Source organism: Stegostoma tigrinum, chromosome 6 (assembly GCF_030684315.1).
Source record: "Stegostoma tigrinum isolate sSteTig4 chromosome 6, sSteTig4.hap1, whole genome shotgun sequence".
Classification (NCBI taxonomy): Eukaryota; Metazoa; Chordata; class Chondrichthyes; order Orectolobiformes; family Stegostomatidae; genus Stegostoma; species Stegostoma tigrinum.
The window spans coordinates 109,109,815-109,127,202 of record NC_081359.1 but is presented as its reverse complement, the minus strand read 5'-3'; the positions used below and the strand labels follow the sequence as shown (position 1 = coordinate 109,127,202).

Sequence of the window (17,388 nt, the reverse complement as noted above, 5' to 3'; positions counted from 1 at the left end):
CATTAATGCCCCTTAGGGAAAGAAATCTGCTGTCCTCACCTGATCTGGCCTACATGTGACTCCAGACCCACAGCAGCATAGTTAAGTCTTAGCAATCCTCTGAAATAGCTGAGCAACCCATTCCATTGTAAGGAGGTTTCTGCAATCTGCGCAGGGCTAATTAGGGATCGGCAATAAGAGGTATCTGAGCTACTGACACTGGTATGCGAAGAACGAATGAGAAAGCCGCCATCTGATTCAATGGCAACTTTCAAGGTATGGTTTGTGGGGAGGGAGTTTCTTTACATGATGTTGTCCATCCCTAATTGCCTAGAATCAGGAAATATAGTCTCAGAGGAGATGAAGTGAAATTGCTTCACTCAGAAGCTTATGGATAGTTTAGTTACTGAATTTATTCAAGGTTTGTTGTACTTTTTTTGGGAATTAAAAATATGAGGATCAGATGAAAGGTGGTATTGAGCTGGACTCATGATCCAATCGACGAATGTAGCAGCTCCGAGGGGCAGAACGGCCGACTCCAGCTCTCACACTCCAACATTCCTCGGACTTTGCACACTTACCTCATTCAGAGAGGACAGCATTCCCGAGGTTTGGCTGGAAAGTCCAAATCGTTTCTCAATGGTTGAGACAATACTTTTCAGATAACCCGATACTAAGAGTTGGGAGAGTTGTAACAGTCCGTGACATAGCACAAAAAACTGTGGAAGAAGGGAACACAGAAAGTTGAGTGTCAGTTGAAACCAGTACTGAACGTAGCTCTCTCTCTGAATCCCCCAGACCTCAACTGGCTCCATTCCCCTCCTCAAGATGTTACCTATGGCAATGCTTCAACCTGCAACACCTCTAACCAGATCATACTCAATCCAGAGTTAGCAATCTTTCTGGAATTATCAATTATCTCTAGAATGTTCAAAGTTTAAGGAAGGATGTAAATGCATTGTAAGAAGTTCAGAGAAAATTTGCTGGGGAGAATTTATAAAGGTAGCAGTGTGGCTCAGTGGTTAGCAGTGCTGCCTCACAGCACCAGGGATGTGGGTTCGATTCCACACTTGCATAACTATCTGTGTGGAATTTACACATTCTCCCCATGTTCTCCCCATGTCCTTCAGGCGCATTGGTTTCCTCCCACAGTCCAAAGATGTGCAGGTTAGGTGGATTGGCCATGCTAAATTTCACATAGTGTCCGGGAATGTGCATGTTAGTTGGGTTAGCCATGGGAACTGCAGGGTTACAGGGACCGGGTAGGAGGAGTGGGTCTGGGTGGGATGCTATTTGGAGGTCCAGGGTGGACTCAACAGGCTGAATGGCCTGCTTCCACACTGTAGGGATACTATGAATGGTTGTCTTATGAGGAAGCGTTGGACAGCCTGGGTTTGTATCCATTGGAGTTTAGGTTGAAACATGAGGCCTGCTGGGTCTTGAATGGGTACACATGGAGAGGATGACAGTCCTGATGGAGGGTCCAGATCCAAAACGTCAACTCTCCTGCTCCTCTGATGCTGCTTGACCTGCTGTATTCTTCCAGCTCCACACTGTATTGACTCAACATGGAAAGGATGTTTCTCCTTGGCAAGAATCTAGAACTGGGGTCATTCTTTAAAAATAAGGGAACACCCATTTAAGATAGGGATGAGAAGAAATGTTTTTCTCACAGAATCTTTGGAATTCTCTTTGCCAGTGGACAGTCAAAGCAGAGTCTTTGGTTATTTTTCAGTTGCGGTAGACAGATTTCTGATAAGCAAGGAGTGAAAAGTTATGGGGGAGAACAGGAACGTAGAGTTGAGGTTACCATCAGATCAGCCACGATCTTACTAAATAGTGAAATGAGCTCAATAGTACTCCAGCTCCTAAATCATAAGCTCATAAAAAAGTAAAAATGCTCAGGGGGAAATTGAGGCGAGGTGATCAATTATAGATTTCTTAACTTATTAAATATAGACCATCAGCATCTCTCACCATTTGAGACAGGCAGGTGGTTGTATATAGCTTGAGAGGCACCAGTCTCATTGGGAAAGGTTCACGAAATAGCTTTGCAGAAATCACCACAATCAATGTAGTATATTGACCCCAGACAGTTGGTGTTATTCCCATCTATAATCTAGCCATCTAATGAACTGATCTAATCAAATCCCAAAGGAGAAATCATTAGGAGAATATAAAAAAAGTTCTCCTAAAGTTCCACTGAATATTTCAGTTTAATAATTGTAATCATTGGAACCCTATTAGAATTTAGTGACTGGAAAATAAATTTCCATATTTCTACGAATTTGTTTATTGCTCACCGCGAGGTTTGATGTTCCAGTCTGAGATTTATCCACTGATTTTCTCAATGCAGCTCTTTCCCAACTTTCATGAGCCATAAAACCCAAAATATGAAACACCAAAGGGTAACCTCGAGGTCAGAATACTAGGGCCGATGGTTTAGATAATCTCATTTATGGTCATTGCTTTGTAATTCTAGCCCAGAACATAGCAGAGAGATGGTTGTCTCGTGATAATAGCACTGGACTGGCAATCCAGACTCTCAGGCTAATGTTCCAGGGGCATGGGTACAAATTCTGCCATGGTAGGTTCTTCAGTGTGAATTCAATAAAACATTTGGAATTAAAAACCTCGTCAGATTGCCTTAAAAATCCATCAGGTTCACTAATGGAAACCCACCATTCTTAATTGGTCTAAACTACATGCGATTTGCTTCCAGGCCCACTGCAATGTAGTTGACTTGTGATGGGCAATACAGTTAGCCTAGTTAGTGATGCCCACATTTCCTGAATGTATGAGGAAACTTGCATTTTATAGCACCTTTAATGTAGGAGCAATCAAATTAAGTTTGCTGCATTAGGTAAGAGGGCTAATAGACAAAGTAGCAGTTTTAAGGAATGCCTTAAAGGAGTAGAGAGAAAGGAAACAGAGAGATCTGGGGCAGGAATTCCAGAGTTTGGCATGTAGGCAGCTGGAGACACCTGAAGGAGTCCAGGATTGGAGAGATGAGGAGACCCTGGAGGGTGTGAGGAGGAAGAAGTTTACACAAAAGAATAAGCTTGAAAATAAATGAGACTTCCCAAACTGAGGTTTTGCCAGAACTGGAAACAGTGTAGATCAGTGAGCACAGGGGGTGAATGGGAATCGGCAAGAATTAGCATACAAGCAGATTCTAAATAAGGTCAAGTAGAAGCAGGTATTAGACGCACTAAGGAATAATATCCTATGATTATACAATTAAAAGTGAGGCCTTGTGTAGTGTTGTCGAACAGAGAGACCTGGGGGTTCAGATACATGATTCTTGGAAGTTTATGTCACAAGTAGACAGCTTGGCCACAAAGGCATTTTGCACAATTGCCTCCATTGCTCAGCCCTTTGAGTATCAGTGTTTTCAAGTCATGTTGAGGTTGTACAGGACATTAGTAAGGCCTCTTTTAAGGTACTATGTCCAGTTCTGGTCTCCTTGTTGTAGGAAGGTTATTATTAAGTTGTGGAGAGCTCAGAGAAGATTTCCAGGATGTCACTGGGCAGGAAGGGTTTGAGGTATAATGAGAGGCTGGGTAAACTGGGACTATTTTTCACCGGCGACATTGTAAATCAAGAAGTGGCCTTATGGAGGTTTATAAAATCTTGAGGGATATTGATAAGGTGAATGGCTTGTTTATTTTCCTTAGGGTGGGGGATTTCAAGAGTAGGGGATATATTTTTAAGGCGTGAGGAGGAAGATTTTAAAAAAGAAATGAGGGGTAACTTCTTTGACACAGAGAGTGGTTTGTATGTGGAATGAACTTCCAGAGGAAGTCGTGACTGTGGGCACAGTTACAACATTTAAAAGACATTTGGATAAGTGCATGAATAAGAAAAGTTTGGAGGGATACGGGCCAGGAGTAGGCAGGTGGGACTAGTTTAGTTTGGGATTATGATGGTTATGGACAGGTTGAACTGCAAAGGACTGTTTCCATGCTGTAAGATTCTATGACTCCCATACCCACCTTTATACTGTGAAATGGGTTCATGGCACATCTTCTGGGCTGTTTCTCAGTGTGGTTAGGCTTTGATGCAGTTGTCGGAGGCCCAGTCATCCCCATCTTCTAGGCTGCGTATCTCTGTTCCAGGAGAAAGCCAGACATTTATTGGTTAGTGTGTTCGAGCTCCTTTCTCTTGCTCACAATCATCAGCCAGCTTCACCCACATTACAAGATGGATTATAAGCAGAAGTTATTTCAATGGCTACAGAATTAGGCCCATGATGTTCAACACATATTTCCATTTGTCTAACAGTCAAAGAAAAGGGATCAGAGCGGAGGGAGACCATTGAGACTTTTGAGCTTTTTTCACTATTCAATCTGTCCTGGTTATGCTACGGTCAAGAAAGCACAACAACACCTCTACTTCCTCAAGATGCTAAGGAAATTCAGCACGTCTGCAAAGATTCTTATCAATTTGTATAAACGCCCCATAGAAAGCATTCTATCTGGATGTATCATGATTTGGTATGGCAACTGCTCTGCCCAGGACTGCAGGAAACTACAGAGAGTTGTGAACACAGACCAGTCCATTATGCAAGCCGACCTTCCATCCACTGACTTCATCTACACTTCTCGCTGTCTTAGGACGCAGCAGACATGATCGAAGGCCCCTCCCACCCCAGTTATAATCTCTTCCAATGTCTTCCATTAGCAAGAAGATACGAAATCTTGAACGCATATACTAACAGATTCAAGGGTACCTTCTTCCCTATAGCTATCACACTTCTGAATAGACCTCCCAAAATTCTAAATTTAGTGTTAATCTTAATCTTTGTGTACCTTCTCTGCAGCCATCACATTGTATTCTTTGCTCTGTTCTATTACCCTTATGCAATCTATATGGTAAGATCTGCCTGTACTGCGCGCAAAACAAAACTATTCACTGTACCTCGGCACATGTGACAATAATAAATCAAAACAAAATCAATAGGATCGTGGCTAATGGGTATTTCAAACCCATGTATTTGTTTCCATATCCCTAAGATGCCTTATTTAGCACAAACTCATCAATCTCGGTTTCTGCAATTTTCAATTGAATCTGCTCACTCCATCCCATTTAGTCTGAAACTCTCTGATAAGGGGTAAATGGAATTGTCCAGATTTCCACATCCTGCTTTGTGTGAAGATATGTTTCTGATAAAACTCACTGAATTGCCTGGATCTTATTCTCAGGTTATGTGCTCCACCAGGGGAGCTAGTTGCTCTGCGCCAGAAATCCTTAAATGTGGAATTGAAAGCTCATCTCTGTCATGGTGACCCATAACACCTGTCATCGATTACCATAAAAAAATGTCACTAATGCCCCTTCAGGGTAGAAAATCTGCCATCCTTATCTGGTCTAGCCTACATGTGACTCCACGCCAATGTGGTTGACTCTTAACTGCCCTCTGAAATGACCCAGTAAACCGTTCAGTTCAAGGGGCAGTTACGGATGGGTAATAAATGCTCCCCTTGCCAACAATGCTCACATCCCCATGGAAGGCTAAACTAAAAAGAAAATCAGGATCTGGGTACACTTGCCTTCACAAAGAGGATCATTCATTATAATTACATTGGAAAAGTTTGCAGATATCAGATTCAGGTTAAGGACCACACACTTGGTAAATGTTTGCTGCATTCCCTTCATAGTAAGAACATCCTTCCTCAGACAAGGAGATCAAAATAGCACACAGTATTCCAGGTGTGGCCTCATCATTGCCCTGTATAATTGCAGCGGGACAACGCTGTCCCTGCACTTGAACTTTCTTGTTATAAAGGCCAACATACCATTTGCCTTCTTCACTGCATGCTGCACCTACATTGCTTACTTTGAGCGACAGGTGGCACGGTGTCTCAGTGGTTGGCACTGCTGCCTCATAGCACTAGGAACCTGAGTTTGATTCCACCCTCGGGCGATTGTCTGTGTGGAGTTGGTACATCCTCCCTGCGTCTGCATGGGCTTCCTCCAGTTTGCTCCCACTGTCCAACGATGTGCAGGCTAGGTGGATTGGCCATGCTAAATTGCCCCATTGTATTTAGGGATGCGTAATTTAGCTGGGTTATAGGGGGATGGGTCTGGGTGTAATGTCCTGAGTGTCAGTATGCACTTGTTGGGCCAAAGGGCCTGTTTCCACACTGTAGGGATTCTATGACAAGGACACCCACGTCTCATTGAACATTCTCCTCTCTCAATTTAGAGCTGTTCAAACAATTATTTGCCTTCCTGTTTTTGTGAGCAAAGTGGTTAACCTCACATTTATCCACATTATACAGCATCTGCCATGCATGTGTGTACTCACTCAGCCTGCCCAAATCATCCTGAAACATTGCTGCATTCTCCCCACTCAGCTTTGCGTCATTTGCAAATTTGGAGAGTTCTCTTTTAGTTCCCTCGTCCAAATCATTAATACATATTGTGAATAGCTGGGGTCGTAGTACCAATCGTTGTGGTATCCCATTAATCACTGCCTGCCATTCAGAAAAAGATTCCTTTTATTCCTATAGAGATAATAAGGACTGCTAACGCTGGAGTCAGAGATAACACAGTGTGTAGCTGGAGGAACACAGCAGGCCAGGCAGCATCAGAGGAGCAGGAAAACTGATGCTTCTGTTTGGGACCCTTCTTCAGAAAATGCTTCCTGGTCCTCTGGTGCTGCCTGGCCTGCTGTGTTCCTCCAGCTTCATAATCTGTTATTGCAGACTCCAGCATCAGCAATTCTTAGTCGGAGTGAGTTATAACCCCACTGCAAAGCCATTTTCTGAAGAAGGGTCCCAACCCGAAACGTCTGCTTTCCTGCTTCTCTGAAGCTGCCTGGCCTGCTGCGTTCCTCAAGCTCCACACTGCGTTATCTCTTTTATTCCTACTCTTTGTTTCACTACTGCCAACCAGCTTTTTATCCTTCTCAATACACTACCTCCAATCCCATGCACATTCATTTCACGCATTAATCTGTTACGTGGGATTTTGTCACAAGCCTGCTGAAAGCCCAAATAAAGTACATCCACTGCCTCCCCAGTCAACTCTCTTAGTTACATCATCGAAGAATTCGAATAGCTTGTCAAAATCATGAAATATTTGGGCTGGGTAGATAGGGAGAAACTGCACCCTTTCAGGAAAGAATTGAGAACAAGAGGGCACTGATTTAAAGTATTCAAGAAAATTAATTTGAAGAGTAATACAGACTAACACTATCCCCAACAAGCACTCCAGGACAGGGACAGCATGGGCTCAAATACAGAGTAAAGCTCTCTCTACACTGTCCTCATCAAACACTTTCTGGGCAGAGACAGCACAGGTTTAGATCCAGAGTAAAGCTTCCTCTACAGTGTCCCCCATCAAACACTCCCAGGACAGGGACAGCACATGGTTAGACATAGAGGAAAACTTCTTCTATATTGTCCCCATCAAACAGAGCCTAGGTAGGGGCTACTTGGGGTTAGATACAGAGTTAGGCTGAAAAAAAATTACTGCAAGATCAACTTCAACACAATTATTACATTGTAAACTTTCCTTAACTCCTAATCTGCTCTGTAGATTAGGATTGCTATAGTAACATTACTAACAGCAAACAAACACCTTCACAATAGTGCCACGAATGGACAGAAAATACAATTTTAACACATATAAAACCATAAGGCTGGGAACAGAAGTAGGCCATTCAGCCCAATAAGTCTGCTCCACTACTCAATGAGATTATGGCTGAGACAACAAAATGTGAGGCTGGATGAACACAGCAGGCCAAGCAGCATCTCAGGAGCACAAAAGCTGACGTTTCGGGCCTAGAGAGAGGTCTAGGCCCGAAACGTCAGCTTTTGTGCTCCTGAGATGCTGCTTGGCCTGCTGTGTTCATCCAGCCTCACATTTTGTTGTCTTGGATTCTCCAGCATCTGCAGTTCCCATTATCTCTGAGATTATGGCTGAGTTGGTTCTACTAAACTCCAATTCCTGGACTCTAAAAGCAAGAGCATTGATAAAGAGGTATTCCCACCAATCATATTGGATGTAAATTGTCACTAATTGCCTGTCCTTCTCTCTTGAATACTTGTGAGTATGCGTGTGGCAAAGTACTCCACCATATCTAAGCACATTTGAGGTTACCCCTATTTGTGGTTTAATGTTACAACAGGTGTTGTGAGGGTCCTTATGAAGGCAGAATCTGCAGACAGATGGAGTGGGGGTAATACACTCCTACTGTTTTAAAAAAAATGGAGAAATAAAGTCTGTAGTCTGCTTATAGATGTGTAGTAAGAATGGGAAAACAGATTTATTTTAAAACCTACAATCTGTTTGTAGCAATGGACAGTAATAAATTCCATGTCTGCACTCAAAAACTGATAAAAAAAACAGAACTAGCTACCACAGGATACGTTTGAGTGAAGTTCGAGTTGATCTGCTTCTAAGGGGAATCCACATAAACTCAGGTGGGAGATAACATGGAGTGGAGCTGGATAAAAACAGCAGGTCAAGCAGCATCATAGGAGCAGGAAAGCTTATGTTTTGGGCCTAGACTCTTCTTCAGGTTTTCCTGAAGAAGCGTCTAGTCCCGAAACGTCAGCTTTCCTGCTCCTATGATGCTGCTTGGCCTGCTGTGTTCATCCAGCTCTACACCGTGCTATCTCAGCATTAAATGTTGTGTCTTTCTGTCTCCGTAGATGCTGCTAGACCTGCTGAGTATGTCCAGCAATTTCTGTTTTTGTTTCAGCCTTGCATAAAGTCCTGGAATGGAAGGGAAATACCTAGGTGCTGAGAGTTGTAATTATGCCTAATCAGTTAATCTCAGCTTTATCTGTTGCTATTATGCAATAAACTACACCTTGTTATGTGAGACAAGTGACTTTTTCTCTTAAGCCTTGGTAGTGGTTTATCCTTTGCCACTGATAATTATATAAAAAGAACAAAGAACAGCACAGCACAGGAACAGGCCCTTTGGACCGCCAACACATTTTGCCCTTCCATACTAAATCTGTCTTCACTTACAGGATCTGTATCCCTCCATTCCCTTCTTCATGGATTTATCCAGGTGCTACTTGGATGCAGCTATTTTGTCTGCTTCCACCACCTCCTCTGGCAGAACATTCCTGGCACTCACCACCCTTTGTGTGTGAAAAACTTGCCTTGCATATCTCTTTTTTAAACTTACCCCTGCCATACCTTGAACCTGTGTCCCCTAGTAATTGACCCCTCTGTCCTGGGAAAAAGCCTCATATTTTCCATGAGTCTCTAGAGTCAGTGAAGTAAGGTACCAAGGGACAAATGCCACCAGTGGGTGGTAACCAGAAGATATAACAGAGCAAATATAAACAATGGCTTGGATGGACTGCCCTGTTTATATGTTGTAAATTCTGTGTAATATTCCAAGCATGAGTCTTAAGTTTCTTTGACCATGTTAGTTGGGCGTGGATGGATGGAGGCATATGGTTAATCTTATGTTGTTGACTTACTCTCAGTGAAAACTGGGGTCAGCACTCAAAAGAATGCAGAAGTGCGATTAACAATTAGGCTGAGTGCCACAGACAATAAATAACATTAAACTTTTTAAACAAACAACACATTCAATTAAGCAACAACTTTGAACCCAAATAAAAGCAGATCACTCATGCCTGGTAGGTCAAATCATTATTTGGCAAGTTCATAGCTTTACAGTTTGCAGTCAGATAGCACAGCTATGGACTCTGTCTGGGCCAGTTGCTTTCTGTGGGTATAGCCTCATGGTGTATGAGGTATAAACTAATGGTTCCAATGGAGTTAATGTCAAACTTGCATCAGTTTCACCCAATCTGATATCAGATGGGGTGGAGTGCAAAAGGTTATTTTTTTGAGAGGCTATTCAAGGTCACCAACAAACTCAACTCCTCATTAGAGCATTCCAAGATGATAAAATGTGAGGCTGGATGAACACAGCAGGCCAAGCAGCATCTCAGGAGCACAAAAGCTGACGTTTTGGGCCTAGACCCTTCATCAGAGAGGGGGATGGGGAGAGGGAACTGGAATAAATAGGGAGAGAGGGGGAGGCGGACCGAAGATGGAGAGAAAAGAAGATAGGCGGAGAGAGTATAGGTGGGGAAGTAGGGAGGGGATAGGTCAGTCCAGGGAAGACGGACAGGTCAAGGAGGTGGGATGAGGTTACCTCCTTGACCTGTCCGTCTTCCCTGGACTGACCTATCCCCTCCCTACCTCCCCACCTATATTCTCTCCACCTATCTTCTTTTCTCTCCATCTTCGGTCCGCCTCCCCCTCTCTCCCTATTTATTCCATTTCCCTCTCCCCATCCCCCTCTCTGATGAAGGGTCTAGGCCCAAAACGTCAGCTTTTGTGCTCCTGAGATGCTGCTTGGCCTGCTGTGTTCATCCAGCCTCACATTTTATCATCTTGGAATTCTCCAGCATCTGCAGTTCCCATTATCTCCTCATTAGAGCATGATCAGTTTTGCACCTTTACCCCACTGGCCAGCCTTTGTTCCATTTCCCTTGGCACTCTTGACTGAAAGAAAATCTCTGCCATCCTCAAAGTTTGGACTTTTCATGAGCTCCTCCTCATCCACAGCTTTCTCATATGGACAGGGAGTGTCAGATTGCTCAGCAATAACCTGCTCAGGGATAACACAGCATGGAGCTGGAGGAACACAGCAGACCAGGCAGCAGCATCAGAGGAGCAGGAAAGCTGACATTTCAGATCAGGACTATTCTTCAGAAAAAAATTATCTGACTCCAGCAATCAGCAGTTCTTAGGCCAGTTCTGAGGAAGGGTCACTGGACTTGAAATGTTACCTCTGTTTTTTCCTTCACATTTACTGTTAGACCTGCTGAAGATTTCCATCAACTTTGTTTTTGATAGGTAGTTCTTACCTGCTCAGTGATGCCCAGTTTGGGCTCCGCCAGGGCCACTCAACTCCTGATCTTTTTACAGCCTTGGTTCAAACATGGACAAAAGAGCTGAATTCAGAAGTGAAGTGAGAGTGACAGCCCTTGACATCAAGGCTTCATTTGGCCAAGTGTGCCATCCAGGAGCACTAGCAAAACTGGAATCAATGTGTATCAGGTGGCAAATGCTCCCATGGTTGGAGACATACCTGACACATAGGAAGATGGTTGTAGTTGTTGGAGGCCAATCATTTCTGCTCCAGGACATCTATGCAGGAGTTCCTCAGGGTAGTGTCCTCTGCCCAACCATTTTCAGCTGCTTCATCAATGACCTTCCCTCCACCATAAGGTCAGAAGAGGAGATGCTCACCGATGATTGCACAATGTTCAGCACCATTCACGACTCCTCACATACTGAAACAGTCCATGTTCAGATGCAACAAGATCTGGTCAACATCCAGGCTTGGGCTGACAAATGGCAAGTGACATTCGCGGCACACAAATGCCAGGCTATGCCCATCACCAATAAGAGACAATCTAACCACCGCCCCTTGACATTCAATGGTGTTACCATCACTGAATCCTCCATTATCAGCATCCTGGGGGTTATCATTGACCAGAAACTCAACTGGATTCACCACATAAACAGAGTGACTACAAGAGCAGGACAGAAGCTGGGAATACTGCAGCAAGTAACTCACCTCCTGACTCCCCAAATCCATCTATTTGGCACAAGTCAGGAGTGTGATGGAATACTCCCCGCTTGCCTGGATAAGTGCATCCCCAACAACACTCAAGAACTTGACGCCATCCGGGACAAAGCAGCCACTTGATTGGCATCACATCCACATGCATCCACTCCCTCCACCACTAACGCTCAGTAGCAGCAGTGTGTACTATCTACAAGATGCACTGCAGAAATTCACCAAAGATCTTCAGACAGCGCCTTCCAAAATGACAACCACTTCCATCTAGAAGGACAACGGCAGCAGATATATGAGAACCTCCAAGCCTTTCACCACCCTGACTTGGAAATATATTGCTGTTCCTTCACTGTCGCTGGGTCAAAATCCTGGAATTCCCTCCCGAATAGCATAGTGGGTCAACCTACTGCACATAGACTGCAGTGGTTTGAGAAGGCAGCTCACCACCACCTTCTCAAGGGCAGCTAGGGATGTGCAAGAAATGCTGGCCAGCCGGAGACACCCACGTCCCACAAAATGAATAGAGAAAAAAAGGTTAGAAATTGTCTAAAGACATGTAGGAAAGATTTGTGGGGCTATGTGTAAGGAGCAACAGAGGATTGGTACGGGAGTAGTCAGAGGTGGTGATTGGTAGAAAGGCAATGGCCCCCCGCCACACTAAACTATGTGACCATGTGGCCCACAATCACTCGAGGAGCCCGCACATACAGTCAGGTATATGAATGCATTGACATCCAATTTCAGAAGCTGCTTCTATGCCTGGGCCTCACATGTCAAAGCAGCAGGGAAAATTACAAGAATGTGGATCAAGAGGAGTAGAATAAATGCATTTGTTTTTTTCAAAAAGGTAGCTCAGAAAGGGTTGGCAGAATGACTTCTTATCATTTATGTGAAACTCTGATTCCCGAATTCACTCCCAGTTGACTTGGCTTAACTTTTAACATTATGGACTCTTGCTCAGAGCTTTCCCACCAGAGGAAATAACTTCCCTGGGGTCCAAATCCTTCCTTAGACAGCCCAGGACCACTTCCATCTAGAAGGTGAAGGGCAGCAGGCACATGGGAACAGCACTACCTCCAACTTCCCCTCCAAGCCATTCACCATCCTGACTTGGAAATATATCCCCATTCCTTCAGTGTCACTGGGTCAAAATGTTGGCATTTCCTCTGTAACGGCATTGTGGCCTACCCACAACACATGGACAGTAGCGGATCAAGAAGGCAGGATGCAAGGAGCAACTAGAGATGGGCATTAAATGCTGGACTATTCAGCAACATCCACATTGCATTAATGAATAGAGGAAAGGGACCAGAATGTCATTTTTCTAGGTGGGTTTCATGGAGTGTTTTTCACTGCTAACCCTGGTAAATTTTCTCGTGCTATCTTCACAAACCCATCTCATTAACCATCATTCTTCACCTCTTGTCATTATCCCTCACACACTAAAGTCAGGAGCTCAGCTGCCAGTCCACAGATAACCAGCAAGGAGTGTTTTATTTGCCCTGGATGTATCAGTCTGAGGAGGGTCCTCAGTACTGGGCACTGCTTTTGGAAAATCCTGGAGGTTCTTCTGGGTGAGAGGGTGCCAGAGGGAGGATGAGAGGCTGGATGGGGGAACATGTACCCACAGAGTGTGCCCTGAGATATTGGTGACTGGTGGAGATCTGGAGGAGCTAGTGATCAGTTGGAGTTGCCCAGTCTTGACTTTCATGTTAGGAATTGGTGCTATTTAGTTTCTATCCAGCAGCTTGGAGAATGGGAACTGTAGAATAATGAGTTGGGATAAGGAGGGTGTTAAACTATGTTAATGGATTCTGTCTAGTGACTCTCCAGGGACAGGGCTCTCTCTAGCGACTGTCATGTCTCACTGAACAATCCTTGGTAGGAAAATGGGATTTTTGCTCACAAAATCTTTTAGCCCCTCACTGTTGATACTGCCAACTCTCCCAACAATGCTTTCTGCATTTCATGCCTGGGAAGATGCATCTTCCATCTCAAATCTCTTTGACATTTGAAACACTTGATTTAAGATCAGTCTTTAAAACTCCAGTGAATATGATCCAAGTTAATGGCAACCTGTAATTTAATAATAAGGTAACTTAACCCTTTAAAACCCCGGTTTAGTGCTGGTGAGTCTGAGCTAGACTCCTGTGCTCACTGTATCTGAACATTATTTTCCAGGTGGGGTCTGACCAAGATTCTGCATGTCCACAGAATCAATTCCTAAATTTTGTTTTCCCACCCTCTAGTGGTAAGGATCAACATCCTACTAGCCTTTTCTCAGTTACCTTCAGTACCTGTCCACTAGCTTCTTGTGCTTTATGAAGTTAGAAACTGCCATTCCTCTTTCCTTGACCATAAAAACGCAAGAATTTGGACTGAATTGTCATGGAAGTGTCATATTGCTGTAACTGAAGGAATAATTATCACTGTGCAATAAATCAGCTCTTGAAGTAGGCATGTCAATAATTTAGATCAGCAGCAAACAACTAACTATTGATAAGATGTGGGCATTGACGGCTGGACCCATAATCTATTGCCGATCCCTAGTTACCCTTTGAAGTGGTGAGCTGATTTCTTGAGCCACCGCTGTACATGTTTTGGAAGGGGCTCTCTCAGTGTTGATAGGGAGGGAGCTCCAGGATTCATAGAACATAGAACATTACAGCACAGTACAGGCCCTTCGGCCCTCGATGTTGTGCCGACCTGTCGTACCGATCTCAAGCCCATCTAACCTACACTATTCCATGTACGTCCATATGCTTGTCCAATGACGACGTAAATGTACCTAAAGTTGGCGAATCTACTACCGTTGCAGGCAAAGGATCATCAGTGAAAGATCTTTCTTTTTCAAATTAAATATCAAGTGAACTGAATGTCAGAGAATTGTAGAATCTCATATCATAGGTGAAGTCCATTCTATTCATCAGACTTGTGTCAGACTGGGGAAAAAAACCATTCAATGAGTCCTGTTTCCTGCTTGTTTAAAGGGGCAGCGATGGTGTAGTGGTATTATTGCTGGACTGTTAATCCACAGATCCCTGGTAATGTCCTGGCAATGTTGCTTTGAATCACACCAGGACAGATGGTGGAATTTAAATTCAATAAACACCTGAAATTGAAAGTCTGATGATGACCACGAATCCATTGCCAACTGTCGCAAAAGCCTGCCTGGTTTATTAATGTCCTTTAGGGAAGGAAAATTACCATCCATACCTGGTCTGGCCTACATGGGACTCCAGACTCACAACCATGTGTAGTTGACTCCTAATTGCTCTCTGGGCAATTAGCGATGGGCAATAAATGTTGGCCTAGCTAGAACTGCCCTCATCCCGTGAACGAATTTGAAAAAGAACCACTCCCCATCAATCTTTTCTGTTACAACATCAATAGCTAAATTTCCTTCGGATAAATTCTAACGCACTGCTTCAAGTTCATCCATAGCCTGACTTTGGCAAGAGCAGTGTTAACTGCCCAACCTGTTGTTATTGTATCAGTGAGCTTCGCAGTGAGGTTAAAGTTGTATCAGTGATGAAGGGTCTAGGCCCGAAAGGTCAGCTTTTGTGCTCCTGAGACGCTGCTTGGCCTGCTGTGTTCATCCAGCCCCACACTTTGTTATCTGTTGTTATTGTATTCTGCTTGGTAAATGTTCTCACTTTCCAACACGCAGATCTTTTTAAAAATTGAATATTGTGGATCTTGCAGCGTGCAAATTGAATGGCCACATTGCAATAGTGACCATATTTTCTTCACTTTTTTTTGAAACATCTTTTCCCACATCCATCTTCTGAAGAACCCTCAGGTTCTGAGATATTTCAATCAAGTCACATTTCACTCTTCTAAACTCCAGCAAATACAAATCTAAGTTGTCCAATCTTTCCTTGCTCATTCCAGGCTTTGGTCTGGTAAACCTTCTCTGAACTGCTTCCAATTGTTTTACACTCTTTCCTAAATAAAGGTACCAGTATTGTACACGGTGCTCAAGATCTGGCCGAACCAATGTCCTGTATAACTGAAGGATAATCTCTCTACTCTTGGCATTCAATTCTCTTTGAAATGAAAAATAACATTTTATTAACTTCCTTAATTACTTGCTGGAACTGCAGACTAACCTATCGTGATTCATGCACCAAAACAACCAGATCCCTCTGCATTTCAGAGCCTTGAGGGCCATCATTGTTTGGTTGCAGTATTATGGGCCATTCAACTCATTGTGACTATCTGCAAGAGCAGTGCAGCTAAGCTCCCTTTCCCCATGATTTCTCATTAGCTCCAGTGCACTGTCAATCTGTGCAGATGATTTTATTCATTCTTGGGACATGGGCATCATTGGCTGGACCAGCATTTATTGCCCCTCTCCGGTTGCCCATGAGAAGGCATTAATCAGCTATCTTCTCAAAACCTGCAGTTCAGTTGATTAAGGTAAAATACACAATGCCCTTAGGGCATGGATTCCAGGAATTAAATCCAGTGACGCCGAAAGAATGGTGATATCGTTCCAAATCAGGATGGTGAGTGGCTTGGAGGGGAACTTGCAGGGCATGGTTTTCCCATGTATTTGCTGCCCTAGTCCTTCGAGATGTAAGTGGCTGTAGATTTGGAAGGAGATGACTGAGGATCTTTGGTGAATTTTTGTAGTGCATCTTGTAGACAGTACACACTGCTGCTACTGAGCGTCGGTGGAGGAGAGAGTAGATGTTTGTGGATGTGGCACCAATCAAGTGGCTGCTTTGTCCTGGATTGTGCTGAACCTCTTGAGTATTGCTGGAACTGCATTCATCCAGGCAAGTGGGGAGCATTCCTGACAATCAACAATGTGTTCTTGGTCATCATTCGACTTTTAATTCCAGATATTTTATTGAATTCAAATTTCACTATCTGCCATGACAGGATTCAACCCAGAATTTTATCTGGGTCTCTGGGTTAACCATCCAGTGATAATTCCACTAGGCCACTGTCTTCCCAGAGGGCAGGAAAAGCTTTAGACCTCATGCGAAAGATGGCACCTCCAACAGTGCAGCTCTCTCGCAGTACTGCGCGCAACCACTCACTTTAAACTACTCCACACCCACCCCCTCCAGCTCGGCCAGTGATCATCTACATGTCTCCATCTGCATTATGTACCAGCCCTTAAGTATTAACCATCTGGGGCTTATCCTTCAAAGACTTGTCTCTACATGTGCTTTGTGGAGTGAAGCTAATTGCACCATTTTCAAACATAAACTCTCCTCAGTATTTGTACACAATCATCTGTGAAAACTTCAATTCACTGAATATCCCACATTACAGTGCCCACATTGTCAAAGCAGGTTCCAGATCTGCCCCACCAAAACCCCAGATTAACTAACTGTAGAATAATGTAGCACATAATGTGACCAATCGACCTATCCAGTTTCTGCCAGTTCTTACACAGACGAATGTCGGTCAGTCCAATACACCACACTCATTCCAACATATCTTTCCAATTATTTTCTCTTTGACTATTTATCTAATTCCCTTTCTTGAAGACTATTATTAAATCTGTATCAATCACCCAATCAGGTGATCAATTTGAAATCCTAATCACACCATTCTGGTGCTCAAACTAATTTTAATTTACCTCTCCAGGAGCAATAGATAAGTGCCAGATTCAGTCAGTGGCAAACTCCAATTCTGAATGAGCTCCCTTACTCTGCTGCTGTCTGTTCTGGTTTCTTCACTCTCAGGCTGTCACTTGGAAATTCCTTTTATATCCGTTCCAACAGCAGAGGCAACACAATTAGCTCATTCAAATCCACATACTACTTCGAAAGCAGCCAATCAAACCAGACACATTCATTCAGTAATGTTCCCTT

The 17,388-nt window shown here is 43.7% G+C and overlaps 1 protein-coding gene across 2 annotated transcripts in view; it reads right to left on the bottom strand.

The window, feature by feature from the left end:
* The window catches only part of slco2b1 (solute carrier organic anion transporter family, member 2B1), a 93,459-nt gene that overhangs the window by 51,979 nt on the left and 24,092 nt on the right, over nucleotides 1-17,388 (bottom strand). For both annotated transcript variants that reach the window (XM_048532954.2, XM_048532955.2), the window contains exons 2-3: nucleotides 3,975-4,088; nucleotides 561-698 (exon numbers count right to left, since the gene is read on the bottom strand). In XM_048532954.2, coding sequence (XP_048388911.1) covers nucleotides 561-698; nucleotides 3,975-4,070 — 234 coding nt within the window. In that variant the 5' untranslated portion in view covers nucleotides 4,071-4,088. The remainder of the gene's footprint in view (nucleotides 1-560; nucleotides 699-3,974; nucleotides 4,089-17,388) is intronic.